General features: G+C 37.1%; 2 protein-coding genes across 4 annotated transcripts in view; both read left to right on the top strand.

The window, feature by feature from the left end:
- Positions 1-931, top strand: part of GFPT2 (glutamine--fructose-6-phosphate transaminase 2) — an 18,501-nt gene extending 17,570 nt beyond the window's left edge. Inside the window, exon 19 of the mRNA XM_085312863.1 lies at positions 86-931. Coding sequence (XP_085168989.1) covers positions 86-130 — 45 coding nt within the window. The 3' untranslated portion in view covers positions 131-931. The remainder of the gene's footprint in view (positions 1-85) is intronic.
- A 2,449-nt stretch (positions 932-3,380) lies between these two features.
- The window catches only part of MAPK9 (mitogen-activated protein kinase 9), a 29,998-nt gene continuing 8,530 nt past the window's right edge, over positions 3,381-24,848 (top strand). For 2 of the 3 annotated variants that reach the window (XM_085312860.1, XM_085312862.1), the window contains exons 1-10: positions 3,381-3,541; positions 8,494-8,668; positions 13,400-13,529; positions 14,843-14,901; positions 15,494-15,632; positions 16,895-17,060; positions 18,341-18,412; positions 22,599-22,781; positions 23,808-23,932; positions 24,398-24,461. In XM_085312860.1, the coding sequence (XP_085168986.1) occupies positions 8,547-8,668; positions 13,400-13,529; positions 14,843-14,901; positions 15,494-15,632; positions 16,895-17,060; positions 18,341-18,412; positions 22,599-22,781; positions 23,808-23,932; positions 24,398-24,461 (1,060 nt within the window). In that variant the 5' untranslated portion in view covers positions 3,381-3,541; positions 8,494-8,546. Of the gene's footprint in view, positions 3,542-7,859; positions 7,892-8,493; positions 8,669-13,399; positions 13,530-14,842; positions 14,902-15,493; positions 15,633-16,894; positions 17,061-18,340; positions 18,413-22,598; positions 22,782-23,807; positions 23,933-24,397; positions 24,462-24,848 lie in introns of those variants that run through there. The other variant, XM_085312861.1, reaches the window with a different exon arrangement.

Genomic DNA, 24,848 nt, shown 5'->3' with positions numbered 1-24,848 from the left:
AAAAAAAACCACACATGAAATGGTGTCAGATGCAGAATGTCAGTTTGACTCAGTCATATATTGAAAGTTTGTCTTTTCATTTTAGGTGGACTTTCCAAGAAATTTGGCCAAATCTGTTACTGTAGAGTAACAGCCAAGAACAGCTGATTTTTGTCACCAGACCTCTAAGTTACGCCTGTATAAATGTTTTTCTGAATTGATAGGTACATACTTTTCTAAAGAGAATGATAGTGCTAACTGGAAAGTGTCAGAAGACTTTATCTTCCTTTAATGCAGCTTAAAAAGCTTTTGATGTGCCTTGTACCCAAGTGCTTTTGCTCACAGCAAATGTTCTTCTAAGTTCTGAAAATGCCAAAGGAGAAGATTTTTTAAAAAAACATTGTTTACACATGGTATACTGAATGAACTTTCATACTGTGCAATATATATATAGCTCTCATCAGAGCAACTGTGAATATTTTTAGCCTACACTACTTAGTTTAAAGACATAGTATTTATAAGTACAATTGTAAAGCTTTTTTTTAAGTTATTTTAAGTGTATTGCTTATCTGTAGTACTGATAATGCTCAGAATGTAAATACTGAGCATGTTGACACTAGTGTATGGTTGTTAGGTTTCTTCCTACTTCAGCATCAAACTGGAAATCTGTTACCCCTCTTCCTCCTCAGCTTGCCTTCCCACTTTGCATCTGTGTTTCTATTTAGCCAGTCTGTTCCAAGACTCTTCTGTAGCTGTAAATTTACAGCTAYGTTAAATTCCTGCTTTCAATGAATTATCAGAGCAGCATTTTGCTTTATATACTGCCTCAGTTCTTACTTGCCTAACATGTACAGTGCAACAAAATAAGGGAACTGGATGTCTTTCTAGCAATACTTCTGTTTGAAGAGTGTACAATGAAATTACTATGCAATTAAAGAAAAGATTATGTAAATTTTTGCAGTTTGTGTGCTTTTTTTTCCTCCCCCCCCCCCCACTTGACTCCTCATTTCAGGTCTGAACACAGATACAAAACTGCAGTATTCTGATGCTGGTGGGAGAGATAGTGTCCTCCTATTTTTGCCTAAATCCTGTTGTCAAGAGTTTTCTGTTTTGTGAGATAGGTGTGGTGTGGGTGTCTTTGTTTTGATGTAACATGGATCTTCTCTTAGCTACAGGTTCTTGCACAAAAGGTGGACACCTCACTCTTCTTTCTCCAGCAGCTGTATCTCAAAATAGTGAGTTGGGTTTATGTAGTTTGCTCCATATCAGTCATCTTCCAGGCATGTGACTACAGAAGTAGAATTTGGTGACTGCTCCTCAGTGTTTTTTCTTTAGGTTCTCCTGACTTAGTAGGCTGGATGTTGTGAGCTTTTTTATTTTTTTTTTTGGGGGGGGGGAGGGTGACATCCTGACTCAGATGTATGAATTCTATTGGAAGAACTTCATGCTAAAAATAAGGTAGAGCAGGCTTTCATGCATCCCTTTGGGGATCTGGGTTTCATTCAGTAGTGATGACTGGAAGAAAAGGACTTTGAGGAAGAGTTAAGTCTTACTAGTATTTACATCTACTAGATTAGTGTTTGGTGCGATGGTGTTTRTTTAAATGCTTTTCTTCTGCCTCTTACTGGAGTAGATAACTTCTTAAGAATAATTGTACAATATTCCTAGCTAAAAGCTTCACCAGACACACATTAATACAGCAGCAGAATCTTTGGCTGTAGTTTCTGCCAGTTCTTGATTRAGCCTTGTATTCTTCTTTCTATTCATCTCCATCAGAGGAAGGTAACTTTCCACAGTTGAAGCAGGAAGCTGAGCCTATATTTTTATTTGGTTACACTTGTGGTCATAATGTTGCCTTCTAGAACAAGAAAAAAGAATGCAATAAACTTGTGTTTAATATAGTATCTACAGATAATGACACTTTTAAAACTGTCAGCAACAACTATTTACATCTTAAAGCTAGGGCTGTTCAAGGAAAATTAGGAATATTTTTAATATAAAAGGCCATGCTTTATTAAAGATTTCAGATCTCAAACTACCTGTTTGCAAAGGCTCACTCTTCTTAGTTGTAAAATAACTAACAACAGGAAGCATATCTAGGCTTCAAAGAAATAAAGTAAATGTACACATGAGATTCTGTAGTCATCTGTAACTTSGTAACTATCAGTTACAGTTACTTTCATTTCTTTTTTGTTCAATAGCTCATTTRAATCAACTAAAAACAGTTTTCTTTATGTATGTACAAGACATCCCTCTACAGGTTTGCTTCTGAACTGAAATACTTAACCTGCATAAGCATTTAACAGTTTGAAAGTGCTACAGTAGCTTGTTGTAATAGAGCTGTTTCCAGTAATTACTTTTTTTTTTTTATATAACCACACAGAAGACTCCAAATCATAACTTTTAGTTGTCTGACAGATGTCAGGTAACTTTTAGTTACATATCCTTGGCATATGTAGCTTAGAAAGGCTCCTCTTACTCTCTAGATTTACTACCCTCTTCATATTAAAAAGAGATTCTATTACAGGAAGCTGACACTAGTGCACCTCAGAGGCTGGCCAAACTGATTTATTTACAACAAAATTACAGGCATGTGGGTTTTCTCTAATCACAGGGCAGCCTAGAAAGAAGGGGGGTGGGGGGAGTGCTCTCTAGTTCTAGGAGAGGTTAAAAAAATGTATCAAGTTTATTTTTGGTCAGCACCTGTTTTTTTCTTTCTTTYTTTTTTTTTTTTTTTTTAAAAAAAAACAGTCTTAAGGTCAAGGCAGAGGGTAGAGAAATGTATAGAGGGCTTATGATTTTTTGGGTGGAGACAAGAATAGCTGAGCAAGGTGGGGGATAAATATTCCCTTGGCTTCTGAATTGCCCTCGCTGGGAAAGCTGTGTGGAGCCAGTGCGAAGGGATGTGTGAGGGCTGCTGCCCTGCCTTGCAGGACTGGCCACCGCGTGTTGTCACAGGCCCTGCCGGGGGCTCCCGAGCAGGGGTGCGAGGTGACAGGCTCCCAACCCGTGATGTCATCTTGGCGCAGTAAGGCCGAGCAGGGCACGCTGACCCCGCACCATGGCTCCGCCGGCGCACGGCGGCCCTGAGGCAACGCTTCCGTCACCGGCAGCGCGGGCTGCTGCCACAGCGTCTCGTGACGAGGCGCTGCTGAGCGCTGATGACATCATAAGCATGGTGACAGCCTGACATGGGATGATGACATCACTCCAGAGGGAGGGGCGCGTCGGGATTGGCTGGGGCGAACCTGTCCCTACCGCAGTCCTTCCCTGTTACAGCCTCCTTCCCTCGCGGAGTGGCGAGCGGGTCCCGCCCCCTGGGCTCGATTGGCTGAGCGCGGCCGCCAGGGAGCCGCGATTGGTCCGAGCGGATGTCTGTCAGGGGGTGCAGGCCTGGCGCGGCCTGTGAGGGGCAGCGGGAGGCCATTGTGGCTGGGGCGGCCCTGCGTGCCGGAGGAGCGGGGCGGCTGCCGCGGCCCTGGGAGCGCAGCGCCCTGTCCCGTCTCGTCCTGTCCTGCCCCGCCCCCGCCGAGCTCGGCGCGGTCCCGCCGAGGAGGAGACGGTGAGCGAGGCGGCGGGCCGGGCCCCGCGGGCCGGGGGCGGCGAGGCGAGGCGAGGCGGGGCGAGGCGAGGCCCGGCCCCCGGCCGCGGCGCCGGCCGTGTGCGAGCAGAGACCCCGGCCCGCGCGGTCCCTGCCCGCCGCGCCGCGGCGGTGGCAGGGCGGGAAGTTCCTTGGTGTCGGCGAGCACAGGCAGTGGAGGCGGAGGGGCCGCTTCCTCTCTCCYCCTCCGAGCGGGGCCGCCTGGGCCGAGCCCCCCGCCCTTCCCCCGTGCCGCAGCGCCCCGGCCCGCTCGGAGATGGGGCCGCCCGGCCTCGCCACGCGGCCCCCGGCACCGCGTAGCGACGCGGCGCCCCTGCGGGAGCGAGCCCCTGCCCTCCGCTGAGCCCGAGCGGCTTCACAGCAGGGGCGGTTGTAGAAGTGCTCGTGCTTAGTTATGCGGCCCTGGTATAACCGTAAAGCAGCGTGACTTGTCACAGCAGACGCGCCTTTAAACTTTGTTACTTCTTCTGCCAAGTCGCGCTAACGGGCGCGCTGAGGTGCATCCAGTGTCTGTCTGCAGCATGTCATTGACAGCCAGGTAGGCTGTATCAGGCAGTCCTTCACAAAGCCTTTGGTCACTAGTAGTTCTGGAAATTAAACAGCAAGCGAAAAACAGTGGTTATTTTTTCAAAGAGCTAAGTAGGCGTGGAGTATTTCTAGACTGCTGTGACTGACGTTAGTTACTGTTTTGCTGTTCTTAGGTTTTGTAATAGACCTATTCAAGGGCGATATATGCGGGGATGTGGGGTAAACTGTAACGATTCTGTAATTTGGTTTATACCTGTTGATATATTGCTGTTGGTGGTGGTTTTAACCTTTTTATCTTAATGCACATTAGAAAGGGGCATTCTAATTTGAAGTACATTTGTAAATATAAATAAGAGAATGGGAAAGAGAGAGATTTTCCACACAAACTTTCTGTACCTTATCTTTCCCTCCCCCGGCCACCAGTGTCTTCCTCTGTTTCATTTAGAAACAGTGAACTTGATTATAAATATGCATACAAGTGTGTATATTTACTTATATCATACACACTTTTCTCAAGTGATGGAATTTTAGCTCAAGGTTTAAAAATCTAGCTAAGTACTTAGCCTTCATTGTCACTAATACCACTCCGTAACCACAACAACACTGGGAATGTGTTCACAACTGTTACAACCTGTTTGTTTCAGAAGCTTTTGACTTGAAGATATCCAGAGGACAGATCTGGGTAATAAGAAGTTGCCACTTTAATAAATGCTTTCTAGAGAAGTGACTGTGTTATACAGTATGTGTATTATAGTGCAGTTGCTTTCAACTTTCTTTAATCTGTGGAACTCCCCTCCATCCCAGATTTTCCACTGGGATGTGGAATTCTGTATAACAATTCATAAGCCTACTACAGTAGGTCTGGGATACATATATTTTTTTTCTTTCATAGACTGCAGATTGAGAACAACTCCTGTAAATGTTTGCAGGATTACTGCATGTGATGTGGTGAATTAGCTTTGAGATTCTTCCTTCAATCTTGAATCGCTTTAATTCGATAACATGCTGTTATCAATACTTGGAAGTATGTTTGCTGACCATACTATGAATGTACGCATTGTACTTTTGGTGCTGGTCCTGTTTGTAGCTGCAGCGAGGAAGCAATAATTTAAAACGTGTGTTTTTGTGATTTAAATATGTCTACTTCCAAAAGATTTCTCTATAGGAAAAAGGTRGGGTTTGTTGTGTGTCCTGGCAACAAGAGTGATGAATCAAAGTATTTCAGGTAGGAGAGTAACAGCTTAGGGTTTGGCTTTTGAACAGTGAAGAATCTATTTTTTACTCAAGGGGTCTGGCCCCCAAAATAGACTCTCTGTCTTAAGCCCCATGGACACTAGCAGTTTCTCAGCACCTGACTTTTCATTAATGGCTGTGTCTGAAAAAACATATGTCCTGAAACAGTTTGCAGCGCAAGAAAGAAGTAGGGCTCATCTTGCTGCTTCCCTTGCATGCTTTATGGAAAAGCTAGATGCTCAGAACTGTGAATTCCAAAGAATGTCAAAATACATAAAAGTTGCACATTACATTATTTAAATCCCTCTTTGGATCTTGTCCAAAGAACTTACACTGTTTGATAAATGAATTATTTTTGAAAGGTGGTTTTGTACAGGCAATGTTCCTCTAAGTGAGGGTTTCTCTGGTTCAGGTTAACTTCCTTTTACCCAACTTTATCTTTGTTACAAGAAAGTACTTCCTTAACCAATGAAGAAGTACAGTCTGGTTTTTCACATTTTTTTTAACTTACTGAGCTTATCAAAATTTAGACTTTTTTTCCCCTCTGAAAGTCTCTGCCAAAGATTGGATCTTGACATTTCTTTTTATCTTGACTCTCCAGCCATACCTTTTTTCCAATGTATGAAGATATACTGAAGACACTAAGGCTACTCAGTTAATCAAAAAATTTGATACTTCAGAGTCTTTAGCTTTGAAATAATAAACCTATATTTATATATGATTCTCTTTCTAGTGAGTACCTCAGCTAATACTCTGAGTTGTATTCTATCACCATGCTTCCTGCTGTGCTTTCCACTTAAAGGAGGACTATTCTCCTAGAGTTTGCCCAGGCAGGGGATTTTGTAAGTGATATTGGTGCCTACATAATGCTTTGGTATGCAACTCTCTATATGTCTGACTGCACCTGAAAGTATTGTATGAGACACTTGCATTTTTCTTCCTCTCCACTCACCTCCCATCAGTTAACTGCTGGCACAGCAGGGAATTGGTAGCTCAAATTTTTCTTTTGCTGATGCTTCTCCTCATCCTTCCTCCCTCCCCTTGGTTAAATATCTACATCCCTCCCTCCCCTTGGTTAAATATCTACATCTCAATGCTGCTTAAATTTTGAGATACTGTGATTCTTGATATTTCTTCAGAATGTTGAGGCTCCCTTAAGTCTAAGCATTACCAGTTTAAATCCAGCCTCTATTAGGATTTGTAGCTTTTCTGTTTTACTTGCAGAGCCAAAACGAKAAGCTTTTCCTGAAATTCATCTGCTGGCTTCATTCATGAAGAAGATGCTCCCTGTTGCTTGCAATAGTTTTCACCTAGGAAGCGAGAGATTCTAGGTTTTACTGCTTCATCTGCTTGAAGTAACTTAAAGCCACGCCTATGGCTCTGAGCCRTTCTAGGATGGAGGTCTGTGTTGCTCTTGAGGCTTTTTTGTTTTGCATTGGATCACAAATATTCTTTAGGCCCATGAGAGAAAGTAACTGCTATTTGTCTAAAAAAGACACTGTATAGACTAGTGGTTAGGACAGCTGCCTAAGGGGAAGGTGATAAAGTTTCATTTCCTGTTTTAAGAAACGCTTGACTATGTGTTTTGTTCTGGGCTATAATGTCTGTCTCTGTCATATTAATTGTGAAAACAAAAATTTGAAAATTCTTTTAGATGCTTTTTCAGGAGTCCCTGGGGTAATTATTTTGTCAGCCTTGAAGAAGGTGGGTAGCCTGGAAAACTGAATRTCTTTACTCTTGTTACTGCAGAGCTAAAGAGGTTTAGTCCATTACCTTGCTCTTTAACGTAATTTCCTGCATCTAATTCATTCCTGATAGATGTTAGTGTAACACAGAAACCTGCAGTGAGGAAGAGTCCACAATTTCCTTAGGGAATCTACTCTAGTGCTTCGCTATTCTTACCTTAACAAATGGATTTTGTTTGTTCTTCCTCCTTTCCCTTTTCATCTTTGAAAACTTCAATCAAAATCTTCATAACTTCATCCATCATGTGTGTGGAGAACAGATTATTTCATTCCTCCTTTCTTTAGTCTTCTGTGCGTGTGGAAATTGTGTTCCTCATCTCCTTTTCTTCTGGATAGATAACCCCAGTTAATTTGACACTTTTTAGGTCTCCTCTTAGCTTTTAATCAGGCTTCTTACTGTCCTCTGGACTCTTTCCGTTCACCCTAAGTCTTTACAGTCCAGTTGAAGCTTTGAAAGCCAAAGTATTTGGGAAATATTCAAGAGAGATTGACTTCAGAATTTAACTTCACAAATGATGTTTCTTTTTTGTATATAGTTTCCTAGCAAGTTCTGTAGGGTAGTGGTTAACAAAGAAAAGCTGTCCCAAAATACTGTAATACATATGGATGTAATATTTTCCATTATGGCATGGAAATCTCTTTCAAACTGTAGCACAATACTATGTGATTCTTGTAGGACTGTGAGTACAATAACTGATAATACAAGATACTGTTGTGCTTTAAAGAAAAAGGATGGAGGGAGGAAGAGGAGAGTGGGTGGCAATACATATGGGACAAAGGTGAATCACCTGGCAGAGTTGAGGAGGTAATGCCCTGCTTGAAATTTGATACTTGTGAACTAGTTTGAAGGAAGATGAGTGGGACCTAGAGAAACTGCAGTAACTACGAGGATTGTTTTGTTTCAAAACTTTTTTTTTCCTTTTTTCAGTTTTAATCAAGTCTTGCATGTTGCTTCCTGTGTTCTTGGCCTCCGCATGTTCCTGCCATTGCTTTTATCTGTCTTTGAAAGGCATTGTTAATGGACTTTACTGTGATGTTACAGAAAATACAGTCCTGGCCCATAGTRGTAATTCTGTTACAGAATATCTCTTAATAAGTAAAGAAGGAGGCATTGAATTTGGGGTGGGATTTTTTTGTTGCTATTGTTTTTACAGTTGTTAGCTACTTGTTGTTTTGGGCTGTTGAACTACAGACACTAGCTTGCTTGAAGTTGTGAAGGCTRTAATTATTTGCTGTTTTATCTGTAGGTATTGTTCATTAGTGGTGGTAATAAATAAAGTTTAAAGAATACTTATTAAATTATACATATGTTAATATATAGGAAATTTTTAATAGTGTGTGTTTTCTAACTTGTATGCTTAGAACTAGAGAGAARTTGAACATTTATTTTCTTTCTTTTTCTTTAAGATCTTGAAAACTATACCAGGTCCTTGAGAGAGAAACCTACATGACACTACACCATGAGTGACAGTAAATGTGATAGTCAGTTTTACAGTGTTCAAGTTGCAGATTCAACATTCACTGTACTAAAACGTTACCAGCAATTGAAGCCCATTGGATCAGGTGCACAGGGCATTGTTTGGTGAGTAATAAATACTTTATTTGAACATTAAAAAAACTAAATACAAAATGAATTTTGAATGTATTCACAACAGAATAAAGTGGTGCCAGGGTATCAAATGCTGATGATAATTTCTCTATCTCTTGCTACAGGATTATGGACTACATAGATTCTAAAATACCCATTTACTGTAGTTTTTGTACTTTTTCTTTTGTTTTTAGGGGAAAAATAATACCTGGATAACTGACTAATTTAAGAGGGTCAACAAATTTCCTTCTCATTAACCACTTTTTTTTTGTTTCTAGATTTTACATTCCCCATGTAGTTATGATATTACAGTGTAAGGCATGACAATGAGATGGTGAGAGGTTCTGGGTTTTACTCGTTTCTTCATCATGGCCCCTTTCTTCCCCCCCTTTTATTCCCGATCACTCCTGTCCATTTCTAGGAGCCATCAATGCAGTGCCTTGCCATTAACTGGCAGGATGAGACAAATCAATGTCATTGTCACTCCATGGATTAACCAGAAAGGGATGCTGTGTGAGGGGTTGGGCTGGCCGTCTCTTCCTTGGTGTGTCACCTCAGCTATGTGTCCAGCCTCCACTGGCCCAGGACGTGAGAGTCGTTAGTCTCATCCTGAACCTTAGTCTGTTGTATGGCACCACACCTCTGGGCCAGCTAAAGGTAAACATTTTCAAATGTTTTCTAGACTGCAGCTATCTATTCTACCCAACTTACTGCCAGCCCATATTTTGTTTGGCAAAACTTACTTGGTACCAATAGAAATGTTTATTGATGCAGTTTTACAGTTCCATACACAAGGGAGCAAAAAGATATTGTGAGGAACACTGAGTGACTTCATGTGACATAATCACAACAACATGATCGGCTGTTCATGCTTCAAACACAGTCTGCAGTTTTGGTTCGTCTGTAAATYCTACAGAATAAGTGGGATGACTCATACGCTATGAGCAACTTTTTTTTATGTCACACCGTGTGCCCATTTTTTTCGTCTTCTCATAATGTTAAAAAAATACATAAATTATTTTTATGTATTATTTTATATGTATTTTATATATGTGCATATATATATATAGAGAGAGGAGGAAAAATGTGTTATCCTGGGAATATAACATTTTATTTTAAAATGATTTTGGTTTTCCTGTTGCCCTGCTATTAGATGTGAAATAAGCAAAATTAGAACACCATATTTCATTCTTCTTTAATCGGTTGAGTGATGAATGGGTAGGCATACTGGGTCTTGGTTATTAGTGTTTGTGTAAGATTTAATGTAGTGCTAATGTTTTCCAGCTATAAATATTCTTCACATTATATTAGTTCTAGATGGCATCCAGGAATTCAGAGTAGTTGTGATTGCTCCTTCTTTCACCAGAAGTATATAACTTACTTTCTGTCTCAAACTAAGCTGTTTCTTCAAAAAGAAGTTAGGGTAGTGTTAAGGTCAGCATCGTGGAAAGAAGGGGTGATCTTATGTATTGACTTATTTTGAGAGAGCCCAATTAAAGGAACATCAATGTAAAGCATTGTGTAAATTCTCATCTTCATTTGAAACATCTGAAGGCATTTTTCTTGTTTGATGAGGAATTTTTAATACCGAGTGAGTCACTTAAACTAGGAGGAGTCTGGATGTTGCTATTTTCTCAAAATATGAATAGGAAGCTCTGCATATTCAGTTCTGTGAAGAATTGGTATTGTTTCAGTTGAGGTTTTTTCTTTGATATCAAAATAGAAAAAAGATGTGTATTTTTTTTCCAAGTAGATACTGAAGAATAGCAATGGATGAAATACAAATGAAGGGTATAGAAAGATGAAAAGAAGAATTTGGTTGCTGGATATAGGGTATTTCTAGCTTGCACACTGCCAACAGGCTGGAAGAGAAAATGGATATGCCTTCTGAATTTTATATACAAAGTATTTTTTTATATGCGACTTTTCCCACTCTTTTGACTTTCCCCACCTCTGCATTCCGAAGTATCAGTGTATTCAGCATAGTGTATTTAGGACTGAATAATCAYTTGCACAGCATTACTCTCTTGAAATAATTTTCACCTTAAACTTCCTGGCATTCTTTTTCCTTTTTTGTCCTTGATTTCTCTGAATTTTCTAGTGAATATGAGTCTATCCTAGCAAATTCTTGTCATGCACTGCAGCAAAAACCACAGTCTTATAAATGAAAATGTTTGAGCTCCGGCTGTGTTGATAATTGTACTTGCAATTGTACTTCACGACACAGTCAGAAGAAGTTGTTTTAGTACTTGCAAACTCTTTTTAGACWGTGGGGAAAGAGTCAATGAAGTGGAACAAGCAATGCAAGAATTCGTAGTAGTAGTAGTAGTTCAAAGCAGAAGTCATTTGTCTACAGAAATGAAGTGTGATTTCCTTCTGTAATTCAGCCCATAATCTTTTGTTAATAACTTCATCATTTATGTAGCATCATTAGTCTGGATGTTAAATRTTTGCTCAACACAAGTGTAGCAGAACTATTACCAGTGCAGTAAGACCTTACTGCTGTTCACCATGATCAAATTGGAATTGCTGTTTTGTGGGAGGATAGACATCTGTAAGAGATTCTTCGATGATATTGAATGGTGAAATAATTCATAGATTTCCTTTTAGTAACCAAGGTGTTAATCAGATAGACTCTGCTTTTATTAACTTTGTACCTGATACAGTTGCCATATAGTTGCAATGAAKAAAAGTGTGTTTTGAATTCAAATGAGAAGGATGGAGAAAGAAATTTTCTGCTTACCAGGTGAAAAATCAACATAATCTGCATTATTTGATTTAATCTCCATCTCTTTTTTGTTTAAAATTACATAGTATTTAGCATCATTGGTGGCAATAGAGGATATCTTCTGTCTTTTTTCCTTTTTTTCTAAATTAAACAAATGTATGCATATACAGTCAACGTTTTTTTCCCCCTCCTTCTAATCCAGCAGACACAGCCTTCCATTTTTTGAGATGCAACGTCAAAGTCGCTCCCATGTAGATGAGCAATATGAGAGGATCAGGTGGAGGGTTTTTTTGTTTGCATAAGATTAAGTCTTGTCTTACATCAGGTTTGTCAGATTACATAGGCACATTTATTTTGTCTAAAGTTGCATGTACATCCACTGCAGAACTAGCTTATGTACCTATAATGGACCTGAACAACTATTTTATCYGTATCTCTTTGGTAGTTGCTGCTTTTTGTACTGCACAAGTACAAAAAGCACTTCACAAGGCAGTTAAAATCATTAACATACGCAAAACTTCTTATTCTTCATATAACATCTTCTAGAAGAAGTAAATACTGAAATATCAGTGCYTTCACGTCTTTTAGGAAAATAATTTCTCCAGCTGTTTTGCCAGTTGCCTTCTTCTCATTTTGTATTTTCTTTTGAATAGATGTAAAGGCTTTAAGTCTGAGAGTGACGGTATTATTGAATAAAGATTTGTTATGTATTTCACAGAACTAAGGTAAAATAAATGCTRTCAAGCTTTAAGTGGAGATGGCACATAGATTCAATCTAGGGACATACAGATGTGTGCTTTCTTGAAGACACGACTCCTGGGTGACCCCTGCTTTGTAGTGGTATTGCTTTTCCCGGCAGGAGAAGCAGTGACTTGTTGCTTATAAATTTTACATAATTTGAGTATTGTTGTATTGTTGTTATTACAGAGAAAGATATATTTGTAAAAATACGGTAATATGATGATCTTTAAGTGTAGTATTGTACATATCTGAAAGAGATGGGGCAGGAGCTAACAAACAGGTTAAAACATGCCTGGAAAATATATGTGAATGACTGCTTTTCTTTTTCTTTTTTCTTTCTTTTTTTTTCCTAAGCAAGCAGCATTAAATGAAACTAGAGTAATGTGGGAATCCTTCTTTAAAGCTAGAGATGTGMAAGTTTGGAACTCTTGACTAGCTTGGGATGGGCATTCACATATATTTTGCTGAATAAGTGTGTATGATAATACAGAAGAATATTCCCACTTACTTTAGTTTTGTTCTAAATATGCAGAATAACAATTTAAGTACAGATTCTAGCTATTAAGGTGAATATATACCTGTTTCTGAAGCTGCAGAAGGAAAGAGTAAGGACAACTGAGTAAGACATGGTCATTTTCACTTTGACAGTCATATTGCTCCCTAACATCTATGAATTTCAATATTTTTTGTATATATAAATTGAGGGGGGGGGGACACCAAATGATAGATGTAGTTTTCTGCTAAGTACTATTATTGCTTAAAGTTGTAAAAGGATTCTTATACCGGAATCCTGATGCCTGAAGAATGGATGCCTCCATTGTTGTGACTATCCTGTAGAAGAAGAAAAATTTCTGTTAGAAATGGTAAATGGCTGTCAGTCAGCAATAGTGTCCAAAAATTCCAAAGTATGCAGATTAGGCAGCTGAGCTGCTTTTAAATTTCAAATAAATTAAAATATTTTTAGACTTTGATTTTTTTGAAGGTGTCTTGAGTTAACGGGTTCTGGTTTATGGAAGGAGCGCAGAAGACTTCTGATAACTGTGTCAGTGGCTTCTGTTTAACTTATTTCTATTTTTAAAGGGTACGCAGGTTCTCTTCTAATATTTGTTTTCTAAACGAAAATTAGGAGGCGATAATATCGTCAGGTGTGGATGTGCATTGTTTCTTGATTTCTTTCCTCACTCCCCCCTCCCCCTTGCTCCTCCTCTCCCCTAAAGAGATTTCTACTTAAGTTGTTTGTCTTTGAAAACTTCTAGTGCTGCATTTGATACAGTCCTTGGAATAAATGTTGCTGTAAAGAAGCTGAGTCGTCCTTTTCAGAATCAAACACATGCAAAAAGAGCATACAGGGAGCTTGTTCTTTTAAAATGTGTCAATCACAAAAATGTAAGTTTGGCTTTATGTTTCCCTCCCTCATGAGTATAAGTTGTCTAAAAAGCTCTTGATTTACTTTCATACCTACTGTTAGTAACCAAAGTAAGGGGAAAAAGTGATGAGAGGGACTGGGAGGATTTGCTGTGAGAATACAGTTCTTTACAATGTATGATTAAGTTCAGGATGGTGTGTTGGGTGGCRTCTGGAGGAGGAAGTGCCAGGAAGAGGCAGGGGCTTTTAGAGCAATGTTGATAAGGGTTGCCCATCACCGTAGACTTCATAAAGCTGGCCTGCTGTAGTGCATTTGTCTATTTAARTCCTTTGCAGTAGAGCCTGTTTGGCAGAGGGTTTGGTTGTGAGTTTGGCTGTTCTAGCTGCTTTTCAGTTAAATTTCGTGAGTTCAGTCAAGGTTTCTTTTTATTTAACCAGTGTTTAATCTAACTGGCAAGGTGGGGGAGTACGGAAAGGAAGATGGATAGAAGATTTTGCCTGGATGCAACCCTGTCTAACATGCTCTAGGTGACCCTGCTGAGCAGGGAGGTTGGACTGGATGATTTCCAGAGGTCCCTTCCAACCTTACTGATTCTATGATTCTATGGGACAGAATTTTGTCTGACGTTTTATCTGTGAACRGAAATGAAAATACTATGCTGCTTGCTTTTGTTGGACTGTATATTAATCATTCAACCTTTTAAAATATGAAGCTTTATAGTATCAATACTTGAATGTTCAAGCACAAGAAAATAAAGATTTTGTGAATGTATTGCATTCTGATGTTAATATGAACTGGAAGCATTGAGACCTCAGCACATTTCATGGAATCAATTAATTGTTCATGATTGATTTTAAGTAAGCTTTTGATGAAGTCCTGAAGTAGCAGAGTAAAAGCAAAGTAGTAATTGATGACAAGGATGACAATACAGTAATTTTAATTGCTGTAGAAATAGTATATAATCATCTAAATTGGATGGGGTGGCATGGAGTGCCTCTGCATACGTGCTGTTGCACACCATATACTTTTAAAGAAGAGGTTATTACGCCTTAGTGTTGAAAAAATGGGGTATCTTTCGGGCAGTAAAGAGGGAGATAAACTGAACAAAAAAAACTCAAACAAAAAATAAGAAAACCTCAGCCAGTCTTGGCTACCTCAGGATACRTGCTGCAGTTTTGAACTGAGCTTTTTTAACACAAGTAAACTAAGTGAAATCAAATACAATTTAAATATTATGTTGTCAACAGTGTACATAGAATTTTGAATAATATTTTCTGCAGTATTGTTTTTACATGAATTAAGTGTTCTTCTCATGTTTATTTTTACTTTATAGATAATTAGTTTATTAAATGTATTTACACCACAGAAGTCGCTAGAGGAGTTTCAGGATGTGTAAGTACTAGATTTTTATTTTAATTTACTTGGCAAACACTAGCCTAAGCCTTACACCTAAACTTCCAGGATCTTGCAGACTTCACACTTTGAAAACAGGATGGTAGCTGAAGGGTGATTCTGACTTTCAATTAGTCTTTCTTGTCTCTTAAAGAAATCTAAAAAGAAGAAAGGACTACCTAAGAAAAGTGGGAAATAAAAAAAAGGATTGGTTAACTTCTACTCAGCTGTCTGCAATGCTTTGCTGATTGCACATATATCTGATTTGTGTTCTTTTCCTTCAGTTAAATGGGTCACTTCAGGGTAATAGCTTGGTCTGGATAACCTAATACCATCTTTTTGATCTAGATGGAATGTCAAAGGTGTTRTAGTAGTGATGGGATTGGTTTGTCAATCAGTCTAGATTTATGGTGGTTTAATGTGGGCTAGCCATACATACAGGTATATGTAGTATTGTGGTTTGTGAATGGGCTTGTTTGGTAAAGACGGGAGAGGGGTAGCAGCTTTTATTAAACATCACTTGTGCTAGGTTTAAACATGATTTGAAAAGTGAGTCTCTAAGTTTTCTTATTTTTTTTTTCTTTTGGTTTAGATATTTGGTTATGGAGCTCATGGATGCAAATTTGTGCCAGGTTATTCATATGGAGTTGGATCATGAAAGAATGTCTTACCTTCTCTATCAGATGCTCTGCGGTATCAAACATCTCCATTCAGCTGGTATCATCCACAGAGTAGGTACTATTAGATCACTAATCTTCTTTATGAAGACAGATATTCTTATGAATCTGTTGGGGGGTGAAGACTGTTACCTTGAAAGTTTGTATTACGCATTTTTTCATTGATACTATTATTATTATTAAATCTGAAGACTGTTCCTAGTTCAAAGATAAAGATCTATATATTGTAAATGAAACTTAAAACAGGCTAGCTCTGTGGATGGTAGAATGGCATTTACAGCAAATTTTGTCAATAACATAATTTAACTAATGTTTAAAAGAAAAACCATGAGCAACAGCAGATGTTTAAAATTACTAGAGAATGTGTTTTTTGAAAAACACTAAAACAAAACCAAAAGACCTTTGAAGTCCAGGAGTAGAAATTCTTAATTAGATGAGAGATCTGGATTTGAAAAGAAGGCAGGAGTAGGAAAGGGACAGAACTGAGGTAGCTTAGGAGAAATGGGACAGTAGGAATGAGCAGAAGAGTCCATGACTCTTCTAGCTTATTTAGAGCTTGAATATGTACRTGATTCCCACATTTGTTGTTAATTAAGCGTATTGAAATCACATGGCCCAGTGTTACAGCAAGATGAGGTAACAATAAATTTCCCTATGAACTACTGCGTGATTATTCTGTTACTTCAAGATGAAGTCTAGGGGGAACATTAGAATATCCAGTCTAGCTGATGGTTCATGAGGTTGAAGGTATGTTTTCAAATATAGAACTTCCTTTATTAAATGAGATGGGGACATATACATAGTTGACACATGCTTGAGGAAGGTACTAAGAATACTATTGAATTGAGTGAGTAAAATACTTGGGCTATAACAGAATTAAATCTGCTTGTAAGTGTGTGATTCAGTTTATTGTGATAATTCGTGAATACAGACTAGAATGAAATAGTTCTTTCACTATAATGTATATTCCTTTTGATTCGCTAGTGACTTTTCCTAAAGGAAAATATCTCTTAAAATACTTCATTCCYCTTGCTCATAGGTAGTTTTATACTTCACTATGTCACAGCTCTGTGAAATTTGCTAATCAGTGTAGTACAGTTTATTAAAGATTATAGTCTTCCCTGAATTTTTTTGAGTACTTAGCTGTGAAACATTTAACTTGTTTGTGTGCATCTGTGTAGAGAGCAACAGATGCATCAGAGCRTAAATACGAAGTTGTTAATGTGAAATGAACTTGTGGGATATATTGACTTTGGAGGTGGGATGTATTTTTCAGTATATTGATCCTTCTGTTAACTGAAATAATTTCCTCTTAGGATTTGAAACCCAGCAACATAGTAGTAAAGTCAGATTGTACACTCAAAATCCTTGATTTTGGACTGGCAAGAACAGCGTGTACTAATTTTATGATGACTCCATATGTAGTAACACGGTATTACAGAGCACCAGAGGTTATCCTTGGAATGGGATATAAAGAGAATGGTAAGTTGCTGGACTAATACCTTAAATCTTTTGTCTGAAGCACATCTGTCTCAGAACATAGCTCTGAAAGTTGGGGGCTGGTCATCCCCTCCATGTTGCTTTTTAAAGCATGTTAATCAGGGTATTGGAAATAACAAAAATTACACTCCTGATTGTTTTGGAGTATAGAAAAGCTTTTCTGCTCTGTGTGCATCTCTTCATTTCACTTCTAATGTTCTTTCCCCCACTGTTCTTATTTCTTTGCTTGCGTTGTCCTGTTGCCATGTTTTTTATCCTATGAAAAACTGATGTTTGAGACACTTCTGCTTGACGATACAAAAAATATAACCATCTGTATATAAGTAATTAACAGTATTATCAGTGTGATTTTATTCTGAAGTATTTTCTTTTCACCATTTGTCCTCTTTTTTTTGTCTTGGATCACTTTATTCAAATCTGTTTCAAATCCCTAGGACAAACCATGTCTTGTCCTCTCTTAAATGTGCATAACACTTAAAGAGACTCGGTATTATATTCTAGTCATGATGATTTTAATAATACATTGAATATCCAGCCAATAAAATTGGTGGCCAGAAGATTGTCCTTGAACTGTGTTACCGGGGTCTTACCTGCTGGTTTTACTGATTGTGGAGTAATATGCTGCCTCCTTTGGACTTCTATCCTGTTATACCTGTTTACTTTATCACTTTATGCAGAGGTTTCGGAAGAGCATGTTATTTATATTATGTATAAAACTCTGGTTGTGTAAGACTTAACAGGACCTTGCTGAGCCACTGATCAGGAAAATTTGACCGAATGAACAGGGCAGCTTGTGGTACGCTAAGTGCTAATGTGGATCAGAACGTTAAAGACTGTTCTGGATGGGACAAAAAATAATTCATCTTCAGGACTGTAGATAAACAGTGTGAGCTTAAAAATAATTGTGGTATTTAAAAATTCTTTAATCTTTTGTCCTTGTTGCACCTAACAAATGATAGTGGATATCTGGTCTGTTGGGTGCATTATGGCAGAAATGGTCCTCCATAAAGTGCTGTTCCCAGGAAGAGATTGTATCCTTCATGGTGGTTTGAGAAATCTAAACACTCATTGTATTTTATAAAATACTAATAACAAAACTTCAACAACAGTCAGTTGCTGTTGATATGATTTAAAATTCATGTTAGTGGTTTGGTTTTTCACATTGTTGTGTTTTATTGTAGATGCTAGACTTTTGTTTTCGTTTTTGTTTTTTCTTTTGTTCATGATACTTCATAATTTGATCATTTCATTTTTATTTTCAGTTGATATCTGGTCAGTTGGGTGCATCATGGGAGAATTGGTGAAAGGTTGTGTGATATTCCAAGGCACTGATCGTATCCTTCCCTAGTCATCCTTGAATCCCATTCCACTTCCAACAGAAACATAATTATTTTGATCTGTATAGGTATAAAAGCATAAAAAAATATTTGCAATCATGGTTTAGTTGATCTACTGTAATATTTGAAATTAGTGTCATTAACCAAATTATTGAGCTTCTCATTTAATTTTCTCAGACTGTACTTAATGTAATTTGTACTGGTTGAATCTGTAGAATGTATAGTTAGAACTTCAGCTTTTGTAGCTTTAAAAGGATCCTGCTAGATTTAAAAAATAAATAGCAGTAAGTATATTTTCTTACTATTGTTCTCTGTAGATAAGTATTATAAGCAAAAGCCTAAAGTTACTTTTCACTATGCATGGATTTTGCTTCCTGTTTGTTTGAACAGTAGACTTGTTTTTTTTATTGTAAAATTTTTTTGAGTTTCAGTCAGATTTATTTTTTCTTGCTTATTAGCATTTGCTGGACAGCAGTGTCCCAACTGCAATAATACTGCATGAGAGATCTTTTTATTATTATTTAATATAAAAAGAAAAACTCTTTTATTTTGAAACTTTTTTCATTTTATAAAAAATTTATTTTGGGCTTTTTCTAGAAGACTCTTATTCTTCCTTCCCCCCCTCCAATTTTTTTTGACCTAAATTTATCTTCAGAAAATCCGGTTTTCTTATGTAGTAAGAACTGTAAGAAAATTTACTGTGAAATGTATATATGACTTCATACATTTGAAATTTCAGTAACCCATTACTGGATCAGAGACAAGACTTTCCACTATGTTAAGTGAACAGAAATGATGATTTGATGAATTATATATTCTTTTCTGGATGCGTTTGGTATATTTCAAAATACTTAGAAACCAAATTAAAATGACTGACTAGCTATGAAGTTCCAATTACAGAATTTGGAGCAAAACCAACTTCTTTACCAGCCTTTATAAAGACAGAAGAAAATCTTGCAAAAGAGTGTTGTAGGACTAGATGTTCAGGACTGATCAATAAAAGTGTAATCTAGAAAATGCAATTAAACCAAAATTGGCAGTCTATGGCTCTAGGTTTTAAGCCACAGATACTTGTGGTCTGGGATTTTGAGAAAAGCATAGCATTTTTGCTCATCAGCAAGCAAAAGTTTGGGCACATCACTTTCAAATATCATGTATGAGTTCACAAAATCTTTTCGTACATACCTGTATATCTTAATAGTGGCCTTTCAATTTGAATGCTGAATTTCATGACACTAATCTTCAGCAGTTGATCATGCATTATTTAGTATTACAAATAATTAATTATTAAATAAGTCTTTTTGTTTTTCCACTTTTCTTCCTTTCTATACTTATTGTTTTATCTTCTGAAGCCTTTAGACCAACCTAACACAATTCTTCATGTATGTTATGTGTCTTTCACCTGCATGTTAGCATGGGCTATTTTGATTTATTTATGAATAAATGAAGGAAATTTTGTCCATACTTGTTAAATATGCAAGTTAATGTTTATTGCTCTTTAGGGGTCACTGAAGCTCCACCAGTCTATATCTCATGTAGTGTCTCCCTGTACATTATCAGAGGAGTGCATAGCTATAGGKTTTTTTTTCCCCTTATTCTAAGATACGGCTTTTGGTTCCCTTTAATGTCAAACACTGATAGCTATTCATGTTGTTGCAACTTCTCCTTACTGATACCTGCTTCAGTTAGATTATCCATTTTTTGTAACTTCAGCTGCAGCATTGAGTGTGGTTTATGAGGGATGCTGATGTGTCTTTTTTTTTTCTCCTTCCTCTCTCCCCTAATTTCTCTTTTATATTTTTTTTGTATTGAAAAGCTCTGGTATTTGCRAATTTAGAGCAGGGAACCAAGTTTGGCACCTTGCATTATTTATTGGTGTGCCATTGACTGTCTACAGGGAAACTTGCTTTCCCCCTGCCCCCAGGGTCTTAGAAAGATGTTTGTGTTTTTTCCATATGGCTGCTGGGCATTTCTTAGAGACTTGCAGCAGTGTCCTGGTTGGGCTGAGATGTTCTGGTTGTCTGACTGATGGATCGACAGAGCCTGCTCCAGACCGGTGCTATGGAGAGTCAAGGAGGCATAGTTAATGGCCTGTGTTGCTGGCAGTTGCTATTGCACTGGAATTGAAAAATTAAGAAAAAAACATGCAGTTTAGATGATTAAGACCAAATAATGGACCACCTAGCAGCATCAGAGAAGGTTTTGAATGCTCTTGATGACCAGGTAGTGAAGGAAGGAGGGACTGAGGGGAAACCCTGCCTGATGGGTGCAAAAGCATGAGGATTTTAGACGTGGTCTGAATTTCTTAGGGGGGAAAAAAACATTTTAGCTTTACTGAAACTGCGTGAGGACTCTTTTCTTACCACCTGTTCTTCCAGAGTCCCCCAAATTAGGTAGGCACACCAGGCATGGACTAAACTGTTTGAATTACTATTGTTCTTGGGTTTTCTTACTATTCAGAAAGGATAGTTTTGTCCACGGGTTTCCAGGTTATTCGTAGGGCATTTGAATGGTTTTCACTGAAATCAAGGTTTTCTCCTAGTGGGTTTCTAATGAGCATAACTTAAAGACCAACCTTATTTTGTGGAAAATACATATTTTTTTCAAATTTCAATATTTGTAGTGTGCTTTGAAGACATCTAGCTGAGACACTTATTGGCATTGGTCATAAAGTTTTTCTACTCCCTTAAAAAAAAAAAATGCTGCAACCACAGTAGAAGGGGCTTTAGTTTGATTAGCTGACTAACCACATGCTGTTACTCAAAAAGAATCTAGATTGGTGGAGATCTCACAGAAATCAAATTTCCAGGTAGGAACAAAATTTCCTAGTGTGTGTTAAAAGGTTTATTTGTAYGTGCTTTATTTTAGCATGAAAATGTAATGTTTTCTATTGTGATTGTAATATCCCTTTTCCATTGCCATATATTAAATAAACAAATTTTCAATCTTTGTATTAGTCTCTAGAAGTTTAGCATGAAGCAGTAAATATGCGTATATTCTTAGCTGTGTTTTTAATTCAGTTAACATGTCAAAAATACTTCTATTACACATTTTAAAATGTGTATCTTGACTGAAAGTGCAGTAAGTTTGTGGGTTTTATAGAATCTGTCTATATGAATAGGTTAGGTATCGGGAATAGGTTAAAATGCTAGATTATGAATTTAGATGTGGATTTTAGCAAAGTGGATGTGACTGCTAGAATTGCATATTCTTTTAATCAGAAAAACTGTAAAATGTAAATTGAGCAAACTTWATTGAATATTAGTACAGTGTATCTTAGTTTTGTTAACCTGACTAGACTCATTCAGAGCAAACTCTGGTATTTCTACCACATTTCATTACATGTAGGRCAAATGCTCATAGGTGACAGAGGAAGAAGGGGCAGTCCAGAAGAAACATGAAACCACTATTAAGGTAGTTTGTAGTTTGCAAGTGTAATTCTTGTAAAAACATTTGAAGTCTGAATTTAAGAACAGAATAGGTTTTGAATATTGCTGCAATTGATACACTTCGTTTTTTCAAAACAAAAACAAAAGCAAAAATAACCCTGGATTCCCTGTTCAGAATTACTTATTTATTGAACTTTTCTGAATTTTAAAATAACTACTCAATTAGTTCCTAATTTAAGGGGGGGAAAAAAAGAGGGCATCTTTCTTTAGGAAAGATGCGGAAGAGTTGTCTACTCTGAAGATGGTATTTGTCCTTCTGGGCTTTTTCATGTATTTTTCCCTACCTTCAGAAATCTTCTGTATGATAGTACTCTGTGTACTTCAGAAGACTCAAAAGCAGCCTTTCTCATTTTGTCTTCATAGTCTCTGTTGAACAAGGTTCTTTTGTTGTGGATACAGTTGCTAAATAAGACTTCATTAGGACTCTTTAAAGTACTGCATTCAAAACGAGCCAATAGATGTTAATGAATGGCAGAGATTTAAAAATAATGTATTTTGCAGCACTTCTAGCCCATCCTTTTGTTAGGATTACAAAATCTGAATTTTATACTTTGTTATCAGTCTAAGCTTTTGCATGGCAGCTCAGCTCAGGGTATAGTTGTTTCTAGAATGAAGTTTGTATTTGTGTCTTTTGTTCAAGTTTTCATTTTCTTTTCAGATTTCTATAAATGATATTTTTTATATAGTGCAAACTTCAAATACTTCAGCTGATTTTTCCTAAAGATACTATGCAGATATTGATCAGTGGAATAAAGTTATTGAACAGTTAGGAACRCCATCAGCAGACTTTATGAAGAAACTACAACCTACAGTGAGGAATTATGTAGAAAACAGGCCAAAATATCCTGGTATTAAATTTGAAGAGCTCTTTCCAGACTGGATATTTCCATCAGAATCTGATCGTGACAAGTTAAAAAGTAAGGAGGGGGGTTTTCTCTTTTTAAAGATGTTCCTTTAAAATGCCGATAGTACACTTAATAAAAAAATATATATAAATAAAATGTACCACTGTGTATTGCAATAGGTGTCAACACTAAGAGTTGCATACCTGCTGTTTCTTTCCTTTGACATATCCTGAGGTGTTTTGTAAGAATTACTTTATTAGTAGTCATTGAATAGAGAAATAATTCCCTGTTCTCAAAATTCTACTTAATTCTAATATACTGAATAGTGTSTATGACTTAAGTGTTTAAGTCATACTTGCTGTGGAAGTTATTTACAATTAACATTTTCTAGTTGATGTGGGCATATGATTGATTTCAGATATGCCTTGATGTCAGATGATTACTATTAAAGGAGAAAAAAGGCTTGTTATTATCTACATGATTGAAAATTACTTTACACAAAATAGTATTTTATTTATAGCTATATTGTATTATTTATATTACTACTTTATATAATAATGTTTAATACAGAATACAGGTAAGTAAAATATATGTAGTATATTGTTTATATTGATGACTATTACATAGTAATTTTTCAGACAAAAGAAGTATCAAGAAAATGCTACTGCAAAAATGGATAACTATTAACCCCTCTATAAAGAAAGAATAATTTGATATCATATAATTAGATTTTTATTGTACTAAGATGTGCTTTTAAAAGCTTATTAAACATTAAGTCTTTGGTGTTCACACAAACTGTGACGCATGTGACAGCTGAACTGTTAAAAAATGATTGATTGAGGTCAATTGCAGGATATGTTTTGTATTATAATAAAATTAAGTTTACATTAAAAGACGGTGACCTTCTTTTTAAAATATAACACACCCACCCACGCCCCTGCACACCTGTGTGTGTGTGTGTGAGCAACAAATGGAACTTGTTGAAAGGTTTAGTTGCTGAAAGTCTGTTACATTGTGTCTTGCCTATTCCTAATGTTTTCTGTGTCAGACTTCAACCTCTACAACTCTTTTCGTGTTTTTTTTTTTTTAATTTTCTAGCCAGTCAAGCTAGAGATTTATTATCAAAAATGCTTGTAGTAGATCCAGACAAGAGAATTTCTGTAGATGAAGCCTTACGTCATCCTTATATCACTGTCTGGTATGATCCAGCTGAAGCAGAAGCTGTAAGTTTTTATTTATTAAAAATAAAATTTAAGATATCAGTGTGGGTAGGTGCTTTCCCCATTCTTGCCCCATCAGCAAAATTTCAGGGGTAGAACCACCTGAAAAACAGACAGTAAGGTGGAATTTGTACAGTTTTGAAAGTAGTTGTTGTTTCCTTTAGAGGAAGAGTTGCCTGTGGTGGTAATTCAGTGCTTTTTTAAAAGTGGACTTTCTCTGCAATCACATCAAGCTTTAWAGTCACTTTTAATTTTTAGTTGATGCTTTTAAACAGCCTTTTAGTGGAGACAGAACTTAACAAATTTTTGGAGCTCTAAAATGAATGTAATTTTGAAATACTTGGGAATAGACTGCCAAAGATGAAAGTAACAAAATTCTGAGAAACTTGTCACTTTTATTTTTTCATGCTATGATTGATAGTGTTATCTGACATAGCAAGTACACTGTAGACTTTGTTTTCTTTGTAGCCTCCACCTCAAATCTATGACGCACAATTGGAAGAAAGAGAACATGCAATTGAGGAATGGAAAGGTAAGTAGTGGGTATGACCAATGACATTTATTGTAGTAACTTGTGYTAATGTGCAACTTGGAGTACATAAATGGTGAATTGTGTAACTGACTGGGACCCGCTATTCAAATTATAAAATACTRCTTGTAGCAATAGGAAAAGAAATTAGTAAGGGAAAAATGTACCATCTGGAATGTACTTGCATGTGCACACCCCTAAAGTATATTTAACAAAATGTCACAGTTTTCATTTTCTCAGGTGTCTTTTTTTCCCATCCTTTCCTTTGAATATTGTGTTATCTCCTAAGTGTTTGTAGTGCCAATGGCATTTTCTTTATTGGTAGAAAACTCAAATGGAATCTTTAATCATTGCATTAGGTCTGTTGGAAAAATAAATAAATAAATCCCT

Source organism: Rhea americana, unplaced genomic scaffold (genome assembly GCF_003343005.1).
Source record: "Rhea americana isolate MKP2758 unplaced genomic scaffold, rheAme1 scaffold_37, whole genome shotgun sequence".
NCBI lineage: Eukaryota > Metazoa > Chordata > Aves > Rheiformes > Rheidae > Rhea > Rhea americana.
Note: the sequence above shows the minus strand (reverse complement) of the source record. Positions and strands in the feature narration are given on the sequence as shown.